Here is a 22,823-nt window from a genome sequence, read left to right as displayed (position 1 = left end):
GGGTCGGCATAGTTCGTCAAAGGCGTACTAGCTGGGGGCCAGGGTGACCATGCCCCCGCCTCGGCTCAAACAGGCTGGGGGCCAGCAATGTCTGTATCTGCCCCTTCCCTTCCACTTTCAGTGCAGTGGCGGTCGCAGAGGGGGGGATCAGGGCCATGCCCTTCCCCCCTCTAAAGGCTAATTAGGGGGCCATCATATCATTTGCCCCCCCCCCCAAACAACCAATGGGCCCCCATGGGCGTATGGGGCTCTGGCCCTTATTCGATTGTCACGAGGCTCAAGAATCCCACGCTAGCTATTAACAGCTCCCAAACCAGTCTTTGAGGGTCCTACACTGATCTTGGAGGGCACTTCAGTGGCGGTCAAGCGCCAACATTGACCGCTGAGAACCCACATTGACCTCATTTGAGGGCCCCTAAACCGGCCTCAAGGGCCCAGTCGGCGTCTGAGGGCCTCACACCGGCCTCTGGTGGCCTCATTTCTGTCTCTGGGGTCCCAAGACTAACCTTTAGGTGCCTCTGAGGGTCCTGCACTGAATTCTGATTTCTGAAGACCCGATGCCGGCCTCTAAGGTCCGCATCGGCCTCTGAGGGTCCATCTTGGCCTTAGAGGTCCAACGCCGGCGCATGCCGGTCTTTTAGGGCCCCACACTGACCTCTAAGGGCCCATGCTGGCCTGTAAGGACCCGTCATTAGCCTATGAGGGCATTGTACGGGATTCTGAAGACCTGATGCCGGCCTCTGAGGCCCATCTTTGTTTTCGAGAGTCTTCTGCTGGTCTCTGGGGTCCAACACCGGCCCATGCTGGTATTTTAGGGTCCCACATTGACCTCTAAGGGCCCCGCACTGGATTCTGAAGATCCTATGCCGGTCTCTAAGGGTCCGCATCGGCCTCTGAGGGCCCACCTTGGCCTATGAGGGCCTTCCGCTGGTCTCTAGGTTCCAGGTCCCGCCCATGCCGGTCTGTTACGGCCCCACACTGACCTCTAAGGGCCCATGCTGGCCTGTAAGGACCCGCATTAGCCTCTGAGGGCCTTGCACTGGATTCTGAAGACCCGATGCTGGCCTCTGAGGCCCATCTTGGTTTTTGAGGGCCTTCTGCTGGCCTCTGGGCTCCAACACCGGCCCATGCTGGCATTTTAGGGTCCCACACTGACCTCTGAGGGCCCATGCTGGCCTGTAAGGGCCCACATTAGCCTCTGATGGCCCAAGTCGGCATCTAAATGTCTCATCCTGCCCTTTGCAGGCCCTGTACTGGTCTCTGAGGGCCTCAACCCTCACCGCTCGATGGGGGGGGGGCGGGTGCCGCCCCTCCATAGTTTTTTTCGCGATAGCTCCGAACACGCCGGTGATAGAGAGCTGAAGCTTTGCATACCTGACCTTTGAATCAAGCCGGATCTTTTGACACCAAACGCATTTTCGGGTCAGATCAGGTCACTGACCCATGACGTCATAAGTGAACCTCTGCACGGTCTTCAGATGTCGCAACTTCGCAACGCCCTCACTGCCAGAGGAGATTTCACAGGGAAATGAATCTTAGAGGACCTAGTATCCATTAGGAGTCTCACAACTTGTACATCTCGGATTTTTCCTAAGGTCATTTTCGTGACCTCACCATTAGGTATAAGTCAATGGGGATAAACTGAAAACTTTTTCTGGCGCCGTAAACGATCTTCAACTATCTCAAGCACACTGAATCTTTCATGCACTCCTTGCAAGGTTCGATGCGTCACTTTTGCAATGTTGACCTTGCGCGACGTCATTTATGAAGTTATAAGGGTCATATAAGTTTGTCGTCAATAACTACCGATCAAATTGAGCTAGCGAGTCGGGGAAGCCATCAATGGACTCAGGAAGACCTGCCGAATCGAATGATATGCGACATGACCTCCTTCGACCAATTTCGTGACCTGGGGGCGCTGACCTGACCGTGACCCGTGGTCAACACCCTCAGTTTACCTCACCCAAACAAAAAGTACACCATTCGACAAGCCTGAGAGAGGCGAACACGATGCTGGCAAAATCGCGGCTCTGCGGCCGTTTTTTGCGAAGTTATTCACCAAAAACGGAACCGTGCCTTGAGGCACTTGACCTGACCTCAGAGGTCACCGGTTGACCTAAAACCTTAAAATCGGGTATCGATCTCTGCGTCTTGTAACGGCTCACACCAGGGGCGGATCCAGAAAATCTCCAAGGGAGGGGCCATTAGAAACCAGGAGGCCCCCCCCCCATAATCCCACCTGTTGGAGGCCCCATCTTCCCACTTGTTGGGCCCCCCCCAAAAAAAACTGCGTCTATTGAGCTTATCTAGCTGTTCAGGCAACATCTCAACATCTGTGCAGGCTTGGAGGCCCTCTGTGCAGGTTAGGAGGCCCTGTAAAAGTGGTCATCTCTGTGAGTATAAGAGACCTCCAAGTTATGAAAAGCTTTACCAATCTTCTAACAAAGAAGTCTTCTCAGCTAGTCTTCTAAGAAATAACTAAGTGGGTAGGTTAAAAAAAAAACTCATCGGATTTCGGCCACTTTATTTTCAGGAGGCCCCCTTTTCAGCTTTTTAACTTTTTAACTTTTTATTTTATTTTTGAAAAAAATCGGCCAAGGGGGGGCCATGGCCCCCATGGCCCCCCCCTTGTATCCGCGCCTGGCTCACACGCTCGTTTTTCCGCGACGCGCTAGCTCAACCTGGGGCGCAACGGCGAGGGGGGTCGTACCCGGCCCCCGCCCACTCGGCCGGCGCGTATGTAGAAAACCTATAGGTCCGGTCCGGCGAGGGTTAAACTGGCCTCTGATGGCCCAGACCGACCTCTAAAAGTCCCACACCGGCCTCTGATAGTCAATCAGCCCAGTTGCAGTGGTCGCTGATATAAAACCTCTTAAAAACGTTATAGGTCTGGCTGAGCCTAGCTGGGCCGTTCATGCTGATTTTTATAGGTATATTGAAAAGACTCGCTTTGCACGTTTCACGCTTGCTCGTAATGAAAAATTTGCTGGATGCCTCTGGAATTTGCGTGGGTGCCAACGGCTGCGGAGGACAGGGGAACGCGTCCATCAGTTTGAGTTTATGGACGGGAGTTTCCTGAAATTCTAACCAATTTTGTTTTTGTTTTTGTCTCGATTTTTTTTTATCTCTGATCATGTTTGCGAAAACAAAGTGGCCGAAATCCGAGGAGAAATCGGATTTTGGGGGTAGGTTAGGTTTTGGACCTCTGGGACCTTGGCCCCCCCACTTTCGAAAACGTTCCTACGCCTATGAGTAATACAGTGGCACCCACAGAGCGTGAGCAACGACGGTTCAAATTAACCCGCGCCCGGCTGGGGGTCCTGGATTTCCACGCCCTGCTGCAGGGGGGGGTGTTTGAACACCCCCCCTTCTAACTCGGCTCCTGGGCCACGTAGCGATACGCGGAAAGCGGCGTTCGAAAGAGCGTCAAAAATAAAGAGGAAATCACTTCGGTCAATTTTTTGGTCAGGTCAAAGGTCAGGTCACCAGAGGTCATTGAAGGCAAAATTTCGCCGATTTCCAGGTCGAATGTCGACAATTTCTAAGAAGCCAACGCATAACTCGGGAACCAATAGAGCTAGAGCGCCGCGGAAAAGCGCATTCGATAGCCCTATTAACGCCCTTTCTGAGTAATCCTCTCAGATTTGACCTAACGTCAACGGTTTTGCCTGCAGGGGGCAAAAACTGCAAAAATAGCCGATTTTTTCGGAAACAGTTTTTCTGCAATAACTTTTGACCCAAGCCTTGTACGAGCTTACTTTTACCGGCATCGTGTTCCTCTCGTCAAGACGCATCGAATGAACTATAACTTGACCTTGAAAGGTCAACTTGAAAATTTGACCTCAGGTCAAGGTCATGACCTGACCGGAAAGGGTCATGTTGCATATCAGTCGATCCGTATCGTCGAGCTGAACACATCTAAGGCGTTTTCATCGCTCTAGCATGCCTCTATCAAAAGTTATTTGCGAAAAACTGTTAGATACCATTCGTGACCTAAGATGACCTCAGGGCATAAACAGGGGTCACGGACACCATTTTCATGTTCAGTGTGTCTAAACCACCTGTAATTCAGTGTTAGGGAGTGTTTATAATGTCTTTCGTCCAAAAGAGGCGCATTTCAATTTTCTCCCATTGACTTATAATGGGGAGGTCGCAAAATTGACCTGACCTTAGGTCATCGATATCAAAATTCTGAGATATACATTTTGTACATGCTATTGCTCTTACCAATCGCTGAAAGTTTCAAAGCGATCGGTCACTCGGTGTAGCTATGACAGACATTGAAACTTTTTATGAGGTGAGGTCACTTCAAGTGACCTGGTGACCTGACCCTGAATGACCTTGGTCTGAAATTTTCACACCATGTGTAGAATTGATGTATGATAAGGTGTACCAAAAACGGCGGCGCTCCGCGCCGCCGTTTTTGAGATATTCGCGAAAAACCACAAGGGGGGGTGTTCAAACACCCCCCCCCAGCAGGGCGCGGGTTAAGGGGGTCGCTAATTAGGCACCTTACCCTATATAATTTTGCAAGATAGGTATATTTGCATTTTGCACTTGGTGGATTGCATGTTGTTATGGGCGCCTACAATTTGTATATCTCGGATTTTTTATATCCGTGACCTAAGGCCAGGTCAGTGGCGTGACCTTTTCATTACAAGTCAATGGAGAAAAATGAAAATGCCTCTAGATCCGTGTTTACGCATCGGAACAGTCCAAATATTTCAGGATCACAATGATTTAGTCCACTCGTGATAACCAAGGTGTCATTTTTGCTGATAGCCTCTAGACAGGTCATCCGAGGTCACTTGAGGCTACAAACAGTTTTTTGCCAATAACTCGCGATTGGAAAGAGATAGAACGCTGGGGATGGTCTCATTGTGTTTGTCTTGCCGAGACGGATCGACTGATATGCAACATGACCTTTTCCGGTAAGGTCATGACCTTGACCTGAGGTCAAAGTTTCAAGTTGAACTTTCAAGGTCAAATTATAGTTCATTCGACGCGTCTCGGCGAGGGGAACACGATTCTGGCAATAGAAATGTCTTGGCTTTTTGTAGTCAAAAGTTATTGTCGAAAAACACTTTTCATAAAAACAGCTATTTTTGGAGTGTTTGCCCTCTGGAGGCTAAACTGTTGACCTGAGGTCAATATTGATAATGACCTTTTCAAAAGGAGAGTTCAAAAGCTATCGTTTGCCGTTCCATGCGTTTTTCTAGCTACCATAGTTCCTGAGATAGCGGCATGTTTTCTGAAAAATATAATGACAATTGGCAAATTTTGACCTTTGATGACCTCTGGTGACCCTATATTGCTCTAAGGTGAAAAATGACCGAAATACTTTCAAACGTACGCATTAAGAGCTTTCAACTGCTTTTTACCGCGTCTTTCTAGCCCTCTTAGTTTTTGAGTTAGAGGTGGGTGGTAACATATCCCCCCCCCCCCCACTAGGGCGAAGTTCGCTGAGGCCGCCACTGAGGCGCGGGTTAAGTAAAGTTAAATTAACCCGCGCCCCAGTGGCGGTCTCAGCCAACTTCGCCCTAGTGAGGGGGGGCATATGTTACCACCCACCTCTAACTCAAAAACTAAGAGGGCTAGGAAGACGCGGTAAAAAGCAGTCGATAACTCTCAATGCGTACGTTTGAAAGTATTTCGATCATTTTTCACCTTAGAGCAATATTGGGGTCACCAGAGGTCATCAAAGGTCAAAATTTGCCAATTGTCATTATATTTTTCAGAAAACATGCCGCTATCTCAGGAACTATGGTAGCTAGAAAAACGTATGGAAGAGCAAACGATAGCTTTTGAACTCTTCTTTTGAAACGGTCATTATCAATATTGACCTCAGGTCAACGGTTTAGCCTGCAGAGGGCAAAAACTCCAAAAATAGCTGTTTTTTTCGAAAAGTGTTTTTCGGCAATAACTTTCGACTACAAAAAGCCACGAGATTTCTATTGCCAGAATCGTGTTCCCCTCGCCGAGACGCGTCGAATGAACTATAATTTGACCTTGAAAGGTCAACTTGAAAATTTGACCTCAGGTCAAGGTCATGACCTTACCGGAAAAGGCCATGTTGCATATCAGTCGATGCGTCTCAACAAGACAAACACAATGAGACCATCCCCAGCGTTCTATCTCTTTCCAATCGCGAGTTATTGGCAAAAAACTGTTTGTAGCCTCAAGTGACCTCGGATGACCTGTCTAGAGGCTATCAGCAAAAATGACACCTTGGTCATCACGAGTGGACTAAATCATTGTGATTCTGAAATATTTGGACTGTTCCGATGCGTACACACGGATCTAGAGGCATTTTCATTTTTCTCCATTGACTTGTATTGGAAAGGTCACGCCACTGACCTGACCTTAGGTCACGGATATAAAAAATCCGAGATATACAAATTGTAGGCGCCCATTACAGCATGCAATCCACCAAGTTTAAAACCTTTCTGACAAACACTGCAGGCTGGACATGATTGCAAACTTTTTTTTAGGCTTGGTCAGTTAACTTGACCTGGTGACCTGACCTGACATGACCTGGGGTAAACAATTTCACACATTGTCCAAAATTGATGCACCAAAAGCTACCCCAAGCGGCGCGGCGCTACGCGCCGCGGTTTTTTATTTACACGCAAAAAACGCGACAGGGTGGTAACATATGCCCCCCCCCCCCCACACTGGGGCGAAGGTTAATAAATTAAGTTCAAGTTAACCAAATTGCATCATATCGCATATCATTCGATTCGGCTGATCAACAGGAACACAATGATACCATTTTTTAAGCTCTAGCGTCATTATGTGCCAAGTTATTGGCAAAAACGTCATTTGACCTCAGTTGACCTCATTTGACCTGACCCATGGATAAGTACACCAAACAAAGAAGCACCAAGTGACCTGCTGTTAAGTACCGTGGTTTCAAAGCACAAAAGTGATAGAACGAAGCGGATATCTCCAGTATTTTCCGAATTTAGTATTTTCCCATAGGCTTAACATTACGACGTAATGACCTCTAACTGACCTCAGGTCAGTGACCTCAAAAAAGCCGGACTATATGTTATACAACTCGGTGAACTTAGCACATCCTGAAAGTTTGAAGGAAATCAGTCAAAAAATGTGAGTTGAACAGGTGCAAAAAGAAAATTGAAATTTGACCATGACCTTGTACCGGTTTTTCTGACCTGGTGACCTGACCCAAGGTCACCCGGACCTGAAATTTTCAGGTCATATGTAAAAATGTTGCCCCATAGGCTGTGCCAAATTTGGCGGCGCTGCGCGCCGCCGTTTTTACGCTATCTTCGAGAAACCTTAGGGGGGGGGGGGGTCGCATCGACTCCCCTCCTGCCAGGGCCAGGGCTAGCTCAGGTGCATCGAATGGTACTTTTTGCTAGGGTGAGGTCAACTTAAGTGGTTGACCAAAGGGTATCATATGGCATATCATTCGATTCGGAAGGTCTTTCCGAGTCCATTGGTGGCTTTCCCGACTCTCTAGCTCCATTTGATCGGGAGTTATTGACGAAAAACTCGTACGACCCTAGTGACGTCATAAATGACGTCACGCAAGCTTACCAATGCAAAAGAAAAGCACTGGACTTTGCAAGAAGTGCATGAAATCACGATACCATGTACGTGGGATAGTTTTAGATCATTCTCGGCGCCAAAATAACAGTTTTTATATTTCCCCATTGACTTATAACAGTGATGTCACGTGACCGACCTGACCTCACGTAACCTTAAAAATTCCCAGATATACAAGTTGTGACACCTCTGGAGAACACCATGTATGCGTCCTGTAACTTTCATCTCGGACAGCTATGGTCGTTGGCGTCCAAAACAATGTCAGAACCAAACAGCCTTTTTCACCCTCGCGCTTATAGGAAAGAGGGTTGGATGAACCCTCTTTTCACTTTTTTTTTTCAGATGACTCAGACTTCAATTGAAATTTCAGTAACCCGTGATGTCACTAGGCAGCTTTACCACGCCATTTTTAAGCTCCCCTCCCGAAATCACTATTCGAAACCGTTATCGTGACGTAAAATAAATACATTTATAGAAAGAACACCTTCCTAATTTTTTGCATATTTGTTAATAATGAGCTAAATATTTTTTGAAAGAAATAAAAATTCTAAAGAATTTGGTCCCAAAGTCCAAAAAATACAAATGAAAGAAAACTCGATATGTCATATATCAAAAATAGCGTATTTTTCGAAAATTCAAAAATACATATTAATCTCTGTTTCATTGCAAGTTCAATGTTAGGTATATACCTAACATTTGGCATTTGAATAATCCGTCTTAGAGTTACAGCCCGCCAAACTTAGCGCTGCAAAGCAAGATCCAAAAAATGTTATACACCATAACTCAAAAAATACTTATCTGATAAGCCTGAAATTGTTACAGGTGGATTCAGAGCCCCTGATTACCCTAGAGACCATTTCTCGTCAAATTCCGAGAGATGAGGGTGTCAAATTGGAAAAAAGTGGTACGGATCGTGGAATGCCCCATCTCTTCTCGCGAAGGTCTTTTTTCGGTCGAAAATGGCAGAACATGACGTCACTCTGACGTCATTTGTGGCCAACCTATCATAGCCTCTGGAATTTTTTTTGTCACAATGTGTAAAATTGATGCCCGGAGGGGTCCTCAAAGTTTGGTGGCGATACCTACCTCAAGCCGTTTAGGAGATATCGACGGAAAAGGACAGGGGTGCCGTTTCGCCCCCCCCCCCCCCTACGGGACGCGGGTTAATGAAAAACTGGTCCCGTGTCCGGGTCACTTGACCTGACCTCAGAGGTCACCGGTTCACCTGAGATCTTCCAGTCGATGTGCTCGTAACGGCGCACACGCTCGTTCTTTCCGCGCCGCTGTAGCTCCATCAGCCTATCAGGGTCGAAACGGCGAGGGGGTCGTAACACCGGCGGCCGGCGAATAGGTAGGCATAACATCCGCCCTTCGGCCGGCGAAAATGTAGAAAACCAACACTCGCCGGACATAAAGGACCGGCGAGGGTTCAGGGGCGAAGCAGCCCCCCCCCCCCCCTACGGGTGGCATTTTCCGGCGATAGCCCTACGGGCCTATGGCCCACGGGGCGTGGGTTATGCGAATCATTTAGATAGCCAGGGGCTCGGGAACTACTTTCAGACTGGGGGAGGGGGCGGGGGGGGGGGCACACCATATTAGAGGTCAACCTAGGGTACCCCGAAATCTAGTTTTTTCCTCTTTTTTTGCCACTTATTTCTCATCCCTTGACCCTTTCAACAAAAAAAGAAATCATTTGCATAAAAAGTGCGATATTCCGTCTCAAAGTTGTGGGGGCACCGCGGCACCGCCCCCACGCCCCCAGAATTGTAGGGGCAAGCCGCTGCCCTATTGCCCCCCCCCCCCCCCACTGCGCGGGTTCTCACCCTCTGTCATGACGAAATAGAAGTCTTGCTTTTTTGTAACAAAAAAAAAAATACCTTCTTGCACGAGCGGTCACTATGGCAACAGAATCTAAGGCGAAAAAAGAAATAAAAAATAGATATCACAAAATGCAATACAACATTAAGATAAGAACAATTGTGTCACTCATATTCCATAAAACTTACACCTATACCTACCTAAGGGATGAATGAAGCTATATAATACTTTCGAGCATTTACTTTACCGTTTACGTATCGTGACCGAGTTGTGACCCAAATTCCTGAAGGCCGTCTTTCTGATCTTCGCTCTCAATCGCGTTCACATCTTCTTATACCCATATCTATTTAGACTAGAGTCGATGCCACATGAAAACACAAGAATCCGTTTTCGCCGGCATTTCCATCAGCTCCCTCCCTCCGCTCCCCGATACAAGCCGTTGCCAGGCAACCGTTGTCATGACAACCAATCTGGGCATTCCAATTGGCCGAGTTTCCCGCCATACCGGGATCCAAGATTGTGAAGGATGCACATTTACAGTTTGCATGACACATTGGCCCGGGGGGACTTCCCTTTTCGGTGATTCACTATCCACCCACAAAATGCCTGTTTCTTGTTATATGGTGAGCTCAAATGGGGTTAACCCGGCCCCGTATGGCCGTCAACCGACCCTGCCACCCGTGACCCCCCCCCCTCCCAAAGATCTCGGAAAGTTACTGATCGATTTTCGAATTTCAAACGACATTCGATAGCCCCAGCGGAGAACTACCTTGTCACCAAATTTCAATCACCTAGTTTAACCCTATTAGTGGCAGGAGGGGGGGGGGGAGGTTGTTTTCATCCACCCCTCAGGTTTTTCGGGAATATCTCCGAAACCACTGAAGCTACGGTGCTGAAATTTTCTAACTTTTCCTAAAACTAAATTGGGCACATTCCCTGAAAATTTCAAGTTCATAACTTTACCAGGGGCGGCTCCAGAGCACTGGGAATTGGGGGGTCCTATTCGTGAAGCGAGTCATTTGGGCGAAGATCACGATGCTGATGTATTATAACTGTATGCACCAGTTTTACGAACAGTGAATGAAAGGTATAATGTGATAACATATACAAAATTATTGTGCATCCTCTTTTGACACGTTTTTGCTATAATAGGCGGATCCAGGCGTCAAAAAAGGGGGGTTATGTTTTACCTCCCAACATAGGTGCCCTGACACCGCCTATGCATGACCAATACAATTGTAGTCGTTCTCTCATAAGAAAATTGTAACATAACAAGACCATTACCACTCTTTTTATAAACAGTACCAACAAAAACCTTATTTACTATACTTTTTGTGTACCCCCAATCTCAATGATCTGTATTCGCCTATGATTTTTGAAAATGCATATTTTTAGGATCCATGTGAATTCCTGGTTCATTCTCTATCGATCGGCAAAAGTTACGTTAAGATTGGTTCAAAAACCTGGCCGTGATAAACAGTCTAAAAGGTATCTGCAATTTTTCCGTTTTTACCCCCCTCTACCCCCCTATTGACATTTTTTATTTTTTTTTTTTAGAAATGTAGATCACGTTGAGCGAAATCGAATGTCGTTTGAATTTTGAAAATCGGCTCGTTAGATCTCGAGATATCAGGGGAGGTCGTAAACAGCCCCCCTGCCACTAATAGGGGTAGCCAGGAGCCTGCCACTAATAGGGTTAACCCTCGCCCGTATTGGTGTTTTTCCAGCCGCGAACGTAAAATGGGGGAGGTCCGTTGGACCCAACCCTTGCCGTTTCGCCCCTGATCAAGCTAGAGCGTCGCGGAAAAACGAGCGTATTGCATGTGACGAGAGGAAGCCGATCATACCCAACTTTAAGGTCCTAGGTCATTGTTTGACCTTCCAGGTCAGGTCAATGACCCAAAAGTCGGGAAAATCGGGACCTGTTAGAACGTCGTAAAATGTGGCTACTATGGGTTATTCGGGGTGCTGATCACGAATATCATGTTAGTTTTTGATCAAAGATAATGTCTTCATGCATTTAGGCCTGGTCGGGTCAGGTCAGGTCAGGTCAGGTCAGGTCAGGTCAGGTAAGGTCAATCAGTAGGGGTTCTGCCGGGTGGGTATTCTTGTAGGTGTCAACCGCCTCTGACAACTTCGTAACATGTAACGAAGGCACCAAAACTGCTTCGTAAATCTTCATATGGTTGCTAAATTCGAATTCAGCTCCAAAAACTAGCCTTGAGGCAGGGGGATGTCGTCCCGGTTCTCCCCATGTATTATTCGCCAATCAGCTTAACACTACCAGTGACGTCACTGGTGGATCACCAATCGGGGCCGGCCGGCCGGGCCCGTAGGAGGCCAAACGCAGACGTTTTCAGAAAAGCGTAAGCCGTATAGATACAGTCTTGGATGGAGTTTTGCTGTGATTCGGCTCTCCAAGAGTGCGTCAGCGGACCAGGACCAGGATAAAGGTCATAGTGGACCGGCATCTGATAAAATCCGCCCACGGCTTAGCAGCCGACTTCGACCCTTCGCCCTCGTAAAATACAAAAGCTTACCGGTTATCAATCCACCTGCATCTCCTCATCTGCTTACTGCCTATATCGACCAGTTACTGCAGCCGTTTTGGAGCGGCTCACGGCCGATAACACGCCGGGCGTGCGCTAACCGCCGGTGCTAAGCGCTAACCATTGAGTGCGCGTGGCCGACTGCTGCCCCGATGGCGCTGGCCCCCGGCACCGACGGGTGCGTATTATTTAGGCCAGGGTTCATAATGTCCAGGGCACAATGTGTCCAGTGCTCGAATTGGCCAGTGCCTTGAATTGGCCAGTGTTCACATTGTCCAGGGATTACATGGTCCAAAAGTGGCCAACTGACTGCAGATAGGGTAAATTCAAAGAGGCCAGGGTTCATAATGTCCAGGGCACGAAGTGTCCAGTGTTCAAAATGGCCAGGGTTCATAATGTCCAGGGCACGATGTGTCCAGTGTTCGAAATGGCCAGGGTTCATAATGTCCAGGGCACGATGTGTCCAGTGTTCAAAATGGCCAGTGCCTTGAATGGGCCAGAGTTCATAGTGTCCAGGGATTACATAGTCAACCCAACCAAACCAAACCTAACTTAACCTAACCTAACCTAACCTAACCTAACCTAACCTAACCTAACCTAACCTAACCTAACCTAACCTAACCTAACCTAACCTAACCTAACCTAACCTAACCTAACCTAACCTAACCTAACCTAACCTAACCTAACCTAACCTAACCTAAGGTAATGATGTTTGCCTACCAGGGATAAGGAAATAGTTTCTCGCATGAATAGATTGCAAGCAATAGTAAATCAAATATTTTTAGGTTAAGTGGTTATGCATCAGGCTTCAGGCCTTCGGCCTGAAGCCAGATACATAACCACTTAACCTAAAAATATTTGATTTACTATTGCCTGTAATCTCTCCTAAGGCATTGCCTTCGGCACTGCACTGCTTTGCATTGAGCTGATTCCGTGTTTTTTACACAATGACGTCACTTTCAGTGACTATGTAATCCCTGGACATTATGAACTCTGGCCCATTCAAGGCACTGGCCATTTTGAACACTGGACACATCGTGCCCTGGACATTATGAACCCTGGCCATTTCGAATACTGGACACATCGTGCCCTGGACATTATGAACCCTGGCCATTTTGAACACTGGACACATCGTGCCCTGGACATTATGAACCCTGGCCTCTTTGAATATACCCTATCTGCAGCCAGTTGGCCACATTTGGACCATGCGATCCCTGGACATTATGAACTCTGGCCCATTCAAGGCACTGGCCATTTTGACACTGGGCATAGCGTACCCTGGACATTATGAACCCTGGCCAGAATGAATGCTCCCCGGCACCGACACCGGCGCGGCGCCGCTGACCCATGGGGGGGGGGGGGGATTGCTAGAGCCGGAATTGGGATAGAGGCCGGTATGGGATTGGGATGAAAACTCAGCGAGACTAAGGGATTGTGTTGTGCCTTCGGTAGGCCTCCAAAAATCACCGGTGTAGTGCCCTCAGGGCCGCCGGTTATGAAGCCTTTGGAGGCACTGGTGTGGGCCCTCAGAGGCATTGGTGTGGGGCCCCGGAGGTGCCGCTGTGGGCCCTCTGAGGTGCTAATGTGTGGCCCTCAGAGGCGGCGGTGAGGGTCCTCACAGTTGCCATTGTAGGCCCTCAGAGACACTGCAGTGCAGGGTGGGGTCGTCACGGTCGGGTGTGGGACCCTTAGAGCTGCTGGCTCGAACTCTTTATAAGCCGACAGGGGCTCTCAGAGACCGACAAAGGGCCCTTAACCTTCCAGGCGGTGGGGGGGGGGGCATTTTTTTGCCCCCCCTTTAGTTTTTTCAATATATCTCGAGAACCGCTGCGCCGATCGTCACCAAACTTTCAGTACCCTCCCGGGAGCAGCTAGCGCACATGGTGACCAAAAATTTTTCCAAAGGCTATGATAGGTTGGCCGCTAATGACGTCAGAGTGACGTCATTTTTGCCATTTTCGACCCAAAAAAAGGTTTCGCGGGAAGAGCTGTCAAGCCTACAGCTTTAGAGATGCAGAAAAATGTTTCAGACATAAAAGGTGTGGAATCAAGAGGGCTACAAAACAGTTATTTCGGTTTTTCGAATTTATTGGATTTTGACCCCCAAAACTCAAAAAATAGATTTTTTGAATATAATAGCCGAAAAATCCAAAGAGTTTTTTGAATTTCGAAAAAACCGGAATATATGTGATAGTCCCTACCGCCTTCTATCTACATACCAAATTTGAGATCGATACCTCTTTTTTTGGCCAAGTTATAGCGAAAAAAACTGTTCAAAATTGATGACGTAAAATTTTCAAACTCAATTTTTTAGCGATTCTAGACCTCGTAGCGCTAAACAAAGACCACCATTAGACTCCCCGTGACGAGCTGCATCGAATCGATACCCATTTTATGCAAAAATGTCAACTTTGAAATTTGACCTTTTTTGACCTGACCTTGACCTGACCTCCTTTAGAAAGTGACCTAAACCGTACCTGATGGTCTTATAACCAACACCATTGAGTTGGAAATGAAAAACTGGCCATAAAACATGCATCGCATAACCTTAGTAAAGTTGGGCTCATGTGGTGACCCTTGGTGACCTTTGGTGACCTGACCTGTGACCTGACCTGGTATGACCAGTGACCTCTAATAGCAACATATGTACTAGACAACTGACGCCTTATCGCTGATTTTCGACAAAATCCGTTTTACTTGGTGTTATAGCGCTTTCCCTAGAAGCCCCGTGAACGGTGAAGCATTTTATCTTTGACCTGACCTGTGACGTCATCGGTGACCCCGAGGTCAATGAAATTTGGTTTCCCTCGACAAATTTGACAGGGCTATCGAACGCCGTTTGAATTTTCCGGATCCGTTCAGTAGTTTCGGAGATACGGGGGGCAAAAAAGTGCCCCCCCCAACCGCGCGGAAGGTGGCTGGTAGGCCCACCGCCTGCCGGGTTAAGAGGTCTGCGGTGTCTTCAGGAGCCATGTGGAGTCCTCAGAGACCAGCAAGGTACTCTCAGACGCCGGTGGGAGCCCTCAGAGTCGTCGGTGCGGGGCCCTCAAAAGTCACCGGTGAGTGGCCGTCCGATGCGAAGGTCCCGTCTTAGGCCGTCAGAGGCTCCGGCGTTGAGCCCTCAGAGCCGCCGATATAGGTATGGCCTTAAGAAGCACTGGTTTGGGCCTTTGGAACTTCATTCAGGGGTGTCGGTTGAACTCAGAGGTGGCAGTGTGCCCGCAGTGTGGGGCCCTCAGCTGGGCACCGCTTTGGGGCTTTCACAGCCGCCGGTGAGGGCCCTCGCAGACGCCGTTGTGGGGGCCTTCAACCATTGGTTTAGGGGGTCATCACAGGCGTGTGTGGAACCCTTTGAGCTGCTGGTCGCTGATAGGCCGGTAAGGGCCCTCAAAGGCCGGCAAGTAGCCCTCAGAGGTCGCCAATGGGCCCGGAGAGGCCGGCAAGGGGCCCTCAAATGCCGACAAGGAACAATAAAAAGCCGGTGTGTGGCTCTTATGGAGAGAAGTGTGGCTATTGTGTGGCTATTCGGAGCACATAAGGTGTTCTTTCGAGCCCTGTGGGGCCCTTTTGAGTCGAAAATGCCAGCGTGGACCCTCAGCCGCCAATTGGCGTCGCAGGGCCCCTCGGGCCCGAGAGGCCCCCTATTCCGATGGAGGCACGTGCCCCCTGCCCCCCCCCCTCCGGGTGCAGATAGAGAATGCAATCGGCGGTGCGGGACACAATTGCAATCGTTCCTTCTCCCGTCGCGAGGTCGCCCATCCGACCCATATATCCCAAGATTGTCAACCCTGGGGCTCGGGTCGGCAATGTATCGCCATCGGCAAGGAAATCAGCTTTAGGTGGGTAAAAAAGTTAGTAAGAGTCATTAGTTGTCGTTACGTTCAGTAATAGTAACGATAAAAAGCCAACTGTACCCGACGTACGGCTTGGAGACGGGCGCCGCGCGGTATCCACCAGTGACGTCACGCTAATGCTTAGCGACCGGTCCATTGGAAATTGCGGGATGATTCTACCTCTCTTATACGGCCTTGCCTTGAGGCATGTAAAATTTGAAAAGTGAACCGAGGTCATCAAAGGTCAATGAAACGATGTAAAGATGTCAGGGTCAGGTTCAAGGTCAACCTAGGTCATCTAAAACATTGCGTTTTAGGCAAGCTGAATTTACTTTTCGTTAACCCGCGCCGGGCCGGGGGGGTGTTTGAACACCCCCCTTGTGGTTTTTGGCACACCTGTTTGTGCATCTTTTCCGCACATGTTGTGAAAATTTCAGACCCAGGTCACCTTAGGTCAGGTCACCAGGTCACGCCAAGTGACCTCACCTCAGAAAAAATAAGAATGCTCGTCATAGCTACACCGACTGAACGATTGCCTTGAAACTTTCAGAGATTGATTAGAGCAATACTATCTATAAAATGTATATCTCGGAATTTTGATATCTGTGACCTAAGGTCAGGTCAATTTTGCGGCCTCTCCATTATAGGTATGTCAATGGGAGAAAATTGAAGAGCGTCTGTTTTGCACGAACGCTATTCTAGACACGCTCAAACATCGAGATGTAGGTAAAATAGACACACTGAACCAGAAAATGGCAACTGTGACCCCTCGTTATGTCCCCGAGGTCATCTCAGGTCACGAACAGAATCTAACAGTTTTTCGATGATAACTTCTGATAGAGGCGTGCTAGAGCGCTGAAAACGCCTTAGATGTGTTCGGCTCGACGTTGCGGATCGACTGATATGCTACATGACCTTTTCCGGTCAGGTCATGACCTTGACCTGAGGTCAAATTTTCAAGTTGACTTTTCAAGGTCAAATTATAGTTCATTCGACGCGCCTTGACGAGAGGAACACGATGCTGGCAAAAGTAATGTCATAGCTCTTTTGAGTCAAAAGTTATTGCCGAACAAACGTTTTTCGTAAAAACGGCTATTTTTGGAGTTTTTGCCCTCTGGAGGCTAAACCGTTGACCTGAGGTCAAATCTGAGAACATTATTCAGAAAGGTCTGTAAAAGGGCTATCGAATGCGCTTTTTTGCGGCGCCGTAGCTCTATCGGTTCCCGAGATAGCCGTTGGCAGTTTCCAAAATGTTGAAATAGTCAACATTTTACCTTTGGTGACCTCTGGTGACCTGACCTTTGACCTGACCCAAAAAATGACGGAAGTGTTTTCGTCCTTATTTTTGATGTTCTTTCGATTGCCGCTTACCGCGTGTCGCTACGTGGCCCAGGAGCCGAGTTAGAAGGGGGGGGGGGTGTTCAGACACCCCCCCGCGGCCCGGCGCGGAATCTCAGAGCACCGGCCCGGCGCGGGTTAACCCTATTCCTGGCGGGCTCCGCCGGGACAAGAAACTGGCGGGGGGGGCCGATTCGGCCCCCCCCCTGAGATCTCGAGAACGAAGCAAGATAGCGACAAGCGGTAAACGGCATCGGATGCGCACGGCCAAGATCTACAATTTTTACAAAGGTCATTTTCAGGTCAGGTCAAAGATGACGTCACAGGGGTCGAAAAAGTCAAAATGGCGGCACTAGATATGGAGAGAGTTTTTCTCGAATAACTTTCGAATTAGTCAAGATAGGAACAAACTAAGGGCAGCATCGTGATCCTCTCGTCAATCCGCATCGAATGATATATATGTTGACCTCGAAAGGTCAAGGTCAAAGGTTGACCTCAGGTCACGTGACCTCGAGGTCATCATGTATATCATTCGATGCGTCTTGACGAGCTGAACACAATGAGACCATCCACGCGTCTGTATCTTGTTCCTGTACGGAGTTATTTGCCAAAAACCTTTGGTGACCTTTGATGACGTCACATGACCTCACAGCTGCCCAACAGCAAAACAGACCTCAAGGTAGTGAAGGTTGATCGTATATGAAGTCATGTATGGTATATGGGGCCATTCCGACCCGTTTTAGTGGTAAAAACAGGGAGTTGATTTTTCCCCCATTGACTTATAATTGGGAGGTCGCGAAATTGACCTGACCTTAGGTCACCGATATCAAAATTCCGAGATATACAAATTGCACATACTGGTACCCTAACTAAACCCTGAAGAGAAGAAATTGATCGGTCAAAAACTCTAGCTCTGGCGTGATTGCAAACTTTTCTGAGGTAGGGTCACCAAACCGCCTCTGGTGACCTGACCTGAGGTCAGATCAACTCAAAATTTTCAGACATGTTGCGTAGAAGCCTTTTAGGAAAAGTCAGAAAATTTGAGCTTCCTAGCTCAACGCGTTTGGGAGAAATAACCAAAAAACCTCAGGGGGGGGCTCCTGAGGCCCCCCCCCCTCGCCAGGAATAGGGTTAAGTTTCTTTGACTGCATTTTTGGTAAAAGCTTCTCAATTCATGTTCTCATGTAACAGGGACACAAACCAATCGGTGCACACATCACTATACACAGACACAAACACAGACATACAAACACATATCATTGACCCTGACCTAAGCTGACCTAAGACCCCAGTCAGTAAAAACTTAGTCGGATAGTGTAACAAAGAGCTGTTCTAGCTGGCTTGGCACCAATACTGCAGCGTCATCGGTATATGATGGGCACTGCACGTGATATTCCAACGGTGACCCCATACAGCAACATTTTTTAGTTTGACCTGACCTGGAAGGTCAATGACTGCACATTGAGGTAAAATTGGATACCATTGGATTTGCCGCTTCCAAAAGAATCTGTTGGTTTTTACCGCGAAACTCTATCTCTAGCAGGAACGAAATGGCGCGGGGGTATAGCACCCCCTCCCCCATGTGCGCTCTACGGTGGAAAAATGGCATGCGTGGGCGAGGGTTAAAAAACTAACCCCGACCACTCTAAGTAGGTACCCTGTCCACCGACTGCCGTCCTGTGTTCTTATCAAACATCATGGGCTAGATGGCGATAGTAATGACGCTGATATTGAACAGTTTTAGTCATGTACAGTACCGCGAGTCAGCGTCTTATTTGTTACATTATCACCGTGATGCACGATGCAGTGTTCATTATTTGAATAAATCGTAAAAATAAAAAAAAAAATCACTATTTGAACAAATCGTAACAAATCGAAAAAATAAATGCATAAAAAAATGTTGAGCGAAGTAACTAGATTTTGTAACTCTCTTGCCCATGCTAATAAATGGCATGCCATAACACATGGTCTTTTACCTTGTACTGTGAATAGTGATCCAGTTTTCTTTCGATTTGGTCGCCTATCGACCGTCCTCCCAGCGTGTGACTTCTGCCTGACCTGCTGTGTTCCAGACTCGCCACAGGGTGACCGCGACGGAGAGATCGAAGACGAGGAGCAGCACTGCGATGAGGAGGAGCAGCCATCAGAGGGTCCGGCTCGCCCACACGGGCAGAGGTGGCAGCTGATTGAACAGCAACATCAGCAGCGGTGGAAGGAGCTGGAGCTACAACATCAGCAGCTATGGCAGGAGTTGGAACACCCAGGTCACGAAGAAAGAGTGAGGATGGACAAAGAGCATGAAGAGGAGCGTCGACATCTGGAGCAGAAACACGGTACGGAGTGGCAGAACCTGGAAGAACGTCACTATGAGGAGCGTATTGCGATTCATCAGCAGCACAGCGAGGACACTGGATGCCTGAACATGCCGACTGAGGACCAGTTAAGGCAGCTGGATTGCTCCCACCAACAGCAGTGGGAAAATCTCCAGCACACACTACAGCAGCAGTGGCAAGAGCTGGAGCAGAGACACCAGAGAGAGTCACGAGAGCTGGAGGAGAGACACCCGAACACAGGCTCTGAAGAGAAGAAGATTCGGCTGCTGGAGGAGTGCAGCAACAGACGTCACGAGCTGCAGGAGGAGCTGCAGAAGGAGCTGGAGAAGGAGTTGGAGAGGCAGAAAAAGGAGGAGTTGAAGGAGGAGCTAAAAAATGAGCTAAGGGATGAGCTAAGGAAGGAGCTAAGGGAGGAACTGAAGAAAGAGCTAAAGGAGGAGTTAAGAGAGGAGCTGAAAAAGATGCTTTGTGAGGAGCTTCAGCAGCAGCAGTGCCCTGCTGAAGGTGAGTGACAGCCTCCGTTGTCAGATGATTTTTCAGCGCTCATTGCCAGAAAATGATTGCCTCAAGTAAGTAACTCTGAATATGTAATACATCTGCCCTTAGCTCCTCCTGACCAGCCCTGAATTTTGTTGGATCCAACATGAACTTTGTCTGAGCCGCACTGACCTGTGACTGACCCTCCCTGACCTGTGATTGACCCTCCCTGACCTCTGCCTGACCCGGCGTGTTGCAGACCGGCCGCCGAGGGCCGTCGGAGGCGAGGCCAGTGGTGATCAGCGGCGCGGCTCCGACCTCCGTCCCGCCCCCCGGACGGAGGCGTGTCCGGCCCGTCCGGCCGGCAAGCGGCGGCACCAGGAGCCGCCGGCAGCGGACGCCGGCCAGCCGCCGGCCGCCAAGCGGGCTCGTCCGGACGTGTCAGACGGCCGGCAGTGACGGGGCCGAGGCGGCGAGCCGATGTGTCGGCCAGCTGAGCGGCGCCATGGACACTGACCGCCCCGTGAGTATAGGCTCTGAAACAAACGGTATACGGTAAATGACGTGTTATTAGTTGGTCAGTCACTGAGCGGCACCATGGACACTGACCGCCCCGTGAGTATAGGCTCTGAAACAAACGGTATGCGGTAAATGACGTGTTATTAGTTTTCAGTCACTGAGCGGCGCCATGGACACTGACCGCCGTGAGTATAGGCTCTGAAACAAACGGTATGCGGTAAATGACGTGTTATTTGTTGGTCAGTCACTGAGCGGCGCCATGGACACTGACCGCCCCGTGAGTATAGGCTCTGAAACAAACGGTATACGGTCAATGACGTGTTATTTGTTGGTCAGTCACTGAGCGGCGCCATGGACACTGACCGCCCCGTGAGTATAGGCTCTGAAACAAACGGTATACGGTAAATGACGTGTTATTTGTTGGTCAGTCTCAGTGACGGGCAGAGCGATACTGAATGGCCGGTCCGGACCTGGCTGTTTACTCAGTCGGACCAGCAGTTCGGGTGGGGGAGTGACGTCACACCACTGGCAGACCCGGTGTGGGATAGCGGTAGCGACACGGCGGGTGTGGTAGTGACGTCACACCACTGTCAGACCCGGTGTGGGATAGCGGTAGCGACACGGCGGGTGTGGGAGTGACGTCACACCACTGTCAGACCCGGTGTGGGATAGCGGTAGCGACACGGCGGGTGTGGGAGTGACGTCACACCACTGTCAGACCCGGTGTGGGATAGCGGTAGCGACACGGCGGGTGTGGGAGTGACGTGTGGGAGTGACGTCACACCACTGTCAGACCCGGTGTGGGATAGCGGTAGCGACACGGCGGGTGTGGGAGTAACGTCACACCACTGTCAGACCCGGTGTGGGATAGCGGTAGCGACACGGCGGGTGTGGGAGTGACGTCACACCACTGTCAGACCCGGTGTGGGATAGCGGTAGCGACACGGTGGGTGTGGGAGTGACGTCACACCACTGTCAGACCTGGTGTGGGATAGCGGTAGCGACACGGCGGGTGTGGGAGTGACGTCACACCACTGTCAGACCCGGTGTGGGATAGCGGTAGCGACACGGCGGGTGTGGGAGTGACGTCACACCACTGTCAGACCCGGTGTGGGATAGCGGTAGCGACACGGCGGGTGTGGGAGTGACGTCACACCACTGTCAGACCCGGTGTGGGATAGCGGTAGCGACACGGCGGGTGTGGGAGTGACGTCACACCACTGTCAGACCCGGTGTGGGATAGCGGTAGCGACACGGCGGGTGTGGGAGTGACGTCACACCACTGTCAGACCCGGTGTGGGATAGCGGTAGCGACACGGCGGGTGTGGGAGTGACGTCACACCTCTGTCAGACGCGGTGTGGGATAGCGGTAGCGACACGGCGGGTGTGGCTGTCAATATCAGGGGACCTAAAACTGGACACTGGTGTTTCAGATCACCACAGACGTCACCATCACCAGCAGTGACAGCACCACCGGCACCACCGGCAGGCGTGAGTACACCAACGGCAGTCGAGTCCAGCTTCATGGCTTCCGAAACCACTATCAAGTCAGCTGCCATTGACTTAGAGTTACCGTAAATGATAATACAGCTACTATAAGACAATGTATGATGTTATTTTTACAGTTTATCTGCTGACTCAAAATATTTGTGGTTGTAATTTCGCTTCTTTAGCGCTGTATCTAAGATATAAACATCAAAGACCACATTAATAACTAGTGCCTTGTATTTCAGCTCCACCATCACCACCGTCTCCAGTATGACCATCACCATCACCATCACCATCACCAGCACCACCGGCTCCGGGAACAAACACGTCACCAGCATGCCCGTAAGTGTCTAATCATGAACTTACAATGAACACATGTAAAAGGTTTTCCTGTCGTCCTAATTTTGACCAAACTATTTGTCTTTTACGTCTTGTCCCTATTGTGTGTAACTCGCTGATCTAAAAACGTACTAACTGCTTTCAGATCATCTACCAGCACCACCATCACCATCACCGCCACCAGCACCACCGGCTCCGGGACCCAGCCCGCCACCAGTCTCCGTGAGTACAGACGGGATGTCCGGGCAGACTGTTGCCTGTTGCTTGTCTCTAGGAAAAAAAAACATTTGACGTTGCTGAATGATGCAGAAACTATAAGAAACTAACAATGAAAATAAGAATAAAAGCAGTGAAATATTTATTTTTTTCATTGTCTTCGTTAGGTACATTTATATTTATTCGGTCTATCAAACTGTCAGTTCCCACTCTTCTTTGATCTTACCAATAAATAGTCCTTTACTTGGCATGAAAAACACCATGAACGTATTTTTTCAGGTATATATGTTACAGGGAGTTTGAGAAATCCGTGAGTTTGCAAACTCCCTAGTGAAACTCCC

At 49.2% G+C, this 22,823-nt stretch overlaps 1 protein-coding gene across 1 annotated transcript; it reads left to right on the top strand.

Moving 5' to 3' along the window:
- The first annotated feature begins 18,856 nt into the window (after positions 1-18,856).
- Positions 18,857-22,492, top strand: LOC122383969 (golgin subfamily A member 6-like protein 7). Its single transcript, XM_043370874.1, has 5 exons — positions 18,857-18,872; positions 19,183-19,947; positions 20,180-20,360; positions 22,173-22,269; positions 22,412-22,492. The coding sequence occupies exons 1-5, from the start codon at positions 18,857-18,859 to the stop codon at positions 22,490-22,492; spliced, it is 1,140 nt and encodes a 379-aa protein (XP_043226809.1).
- The last annotated feature ends 331 nt before the right edge of the window (positions 22,493-22,823 follow it).

The sequence above is a fragment of the Amphibalanus amphitrite genome, unplaced genomic scaffold (genome assembly GCF_019059575.1).
Source record: "Amphibalanus amphitrite isolate SeventyFive unplaced genomic scaffold, NRLGWU_Aamphi_draft 000178F_arrow, whole genome shotgun sequence".
Lineage (NCBI taxonomy): Eukaryota > Metazoa > Arthropoda > Thecostraca > Balanomorpha > Balanidae > Amphibalanus > Amphibalanus amphitrite.
This window is presented reverse-complemented; position numbering and strand designations above follow the sequence as displayed.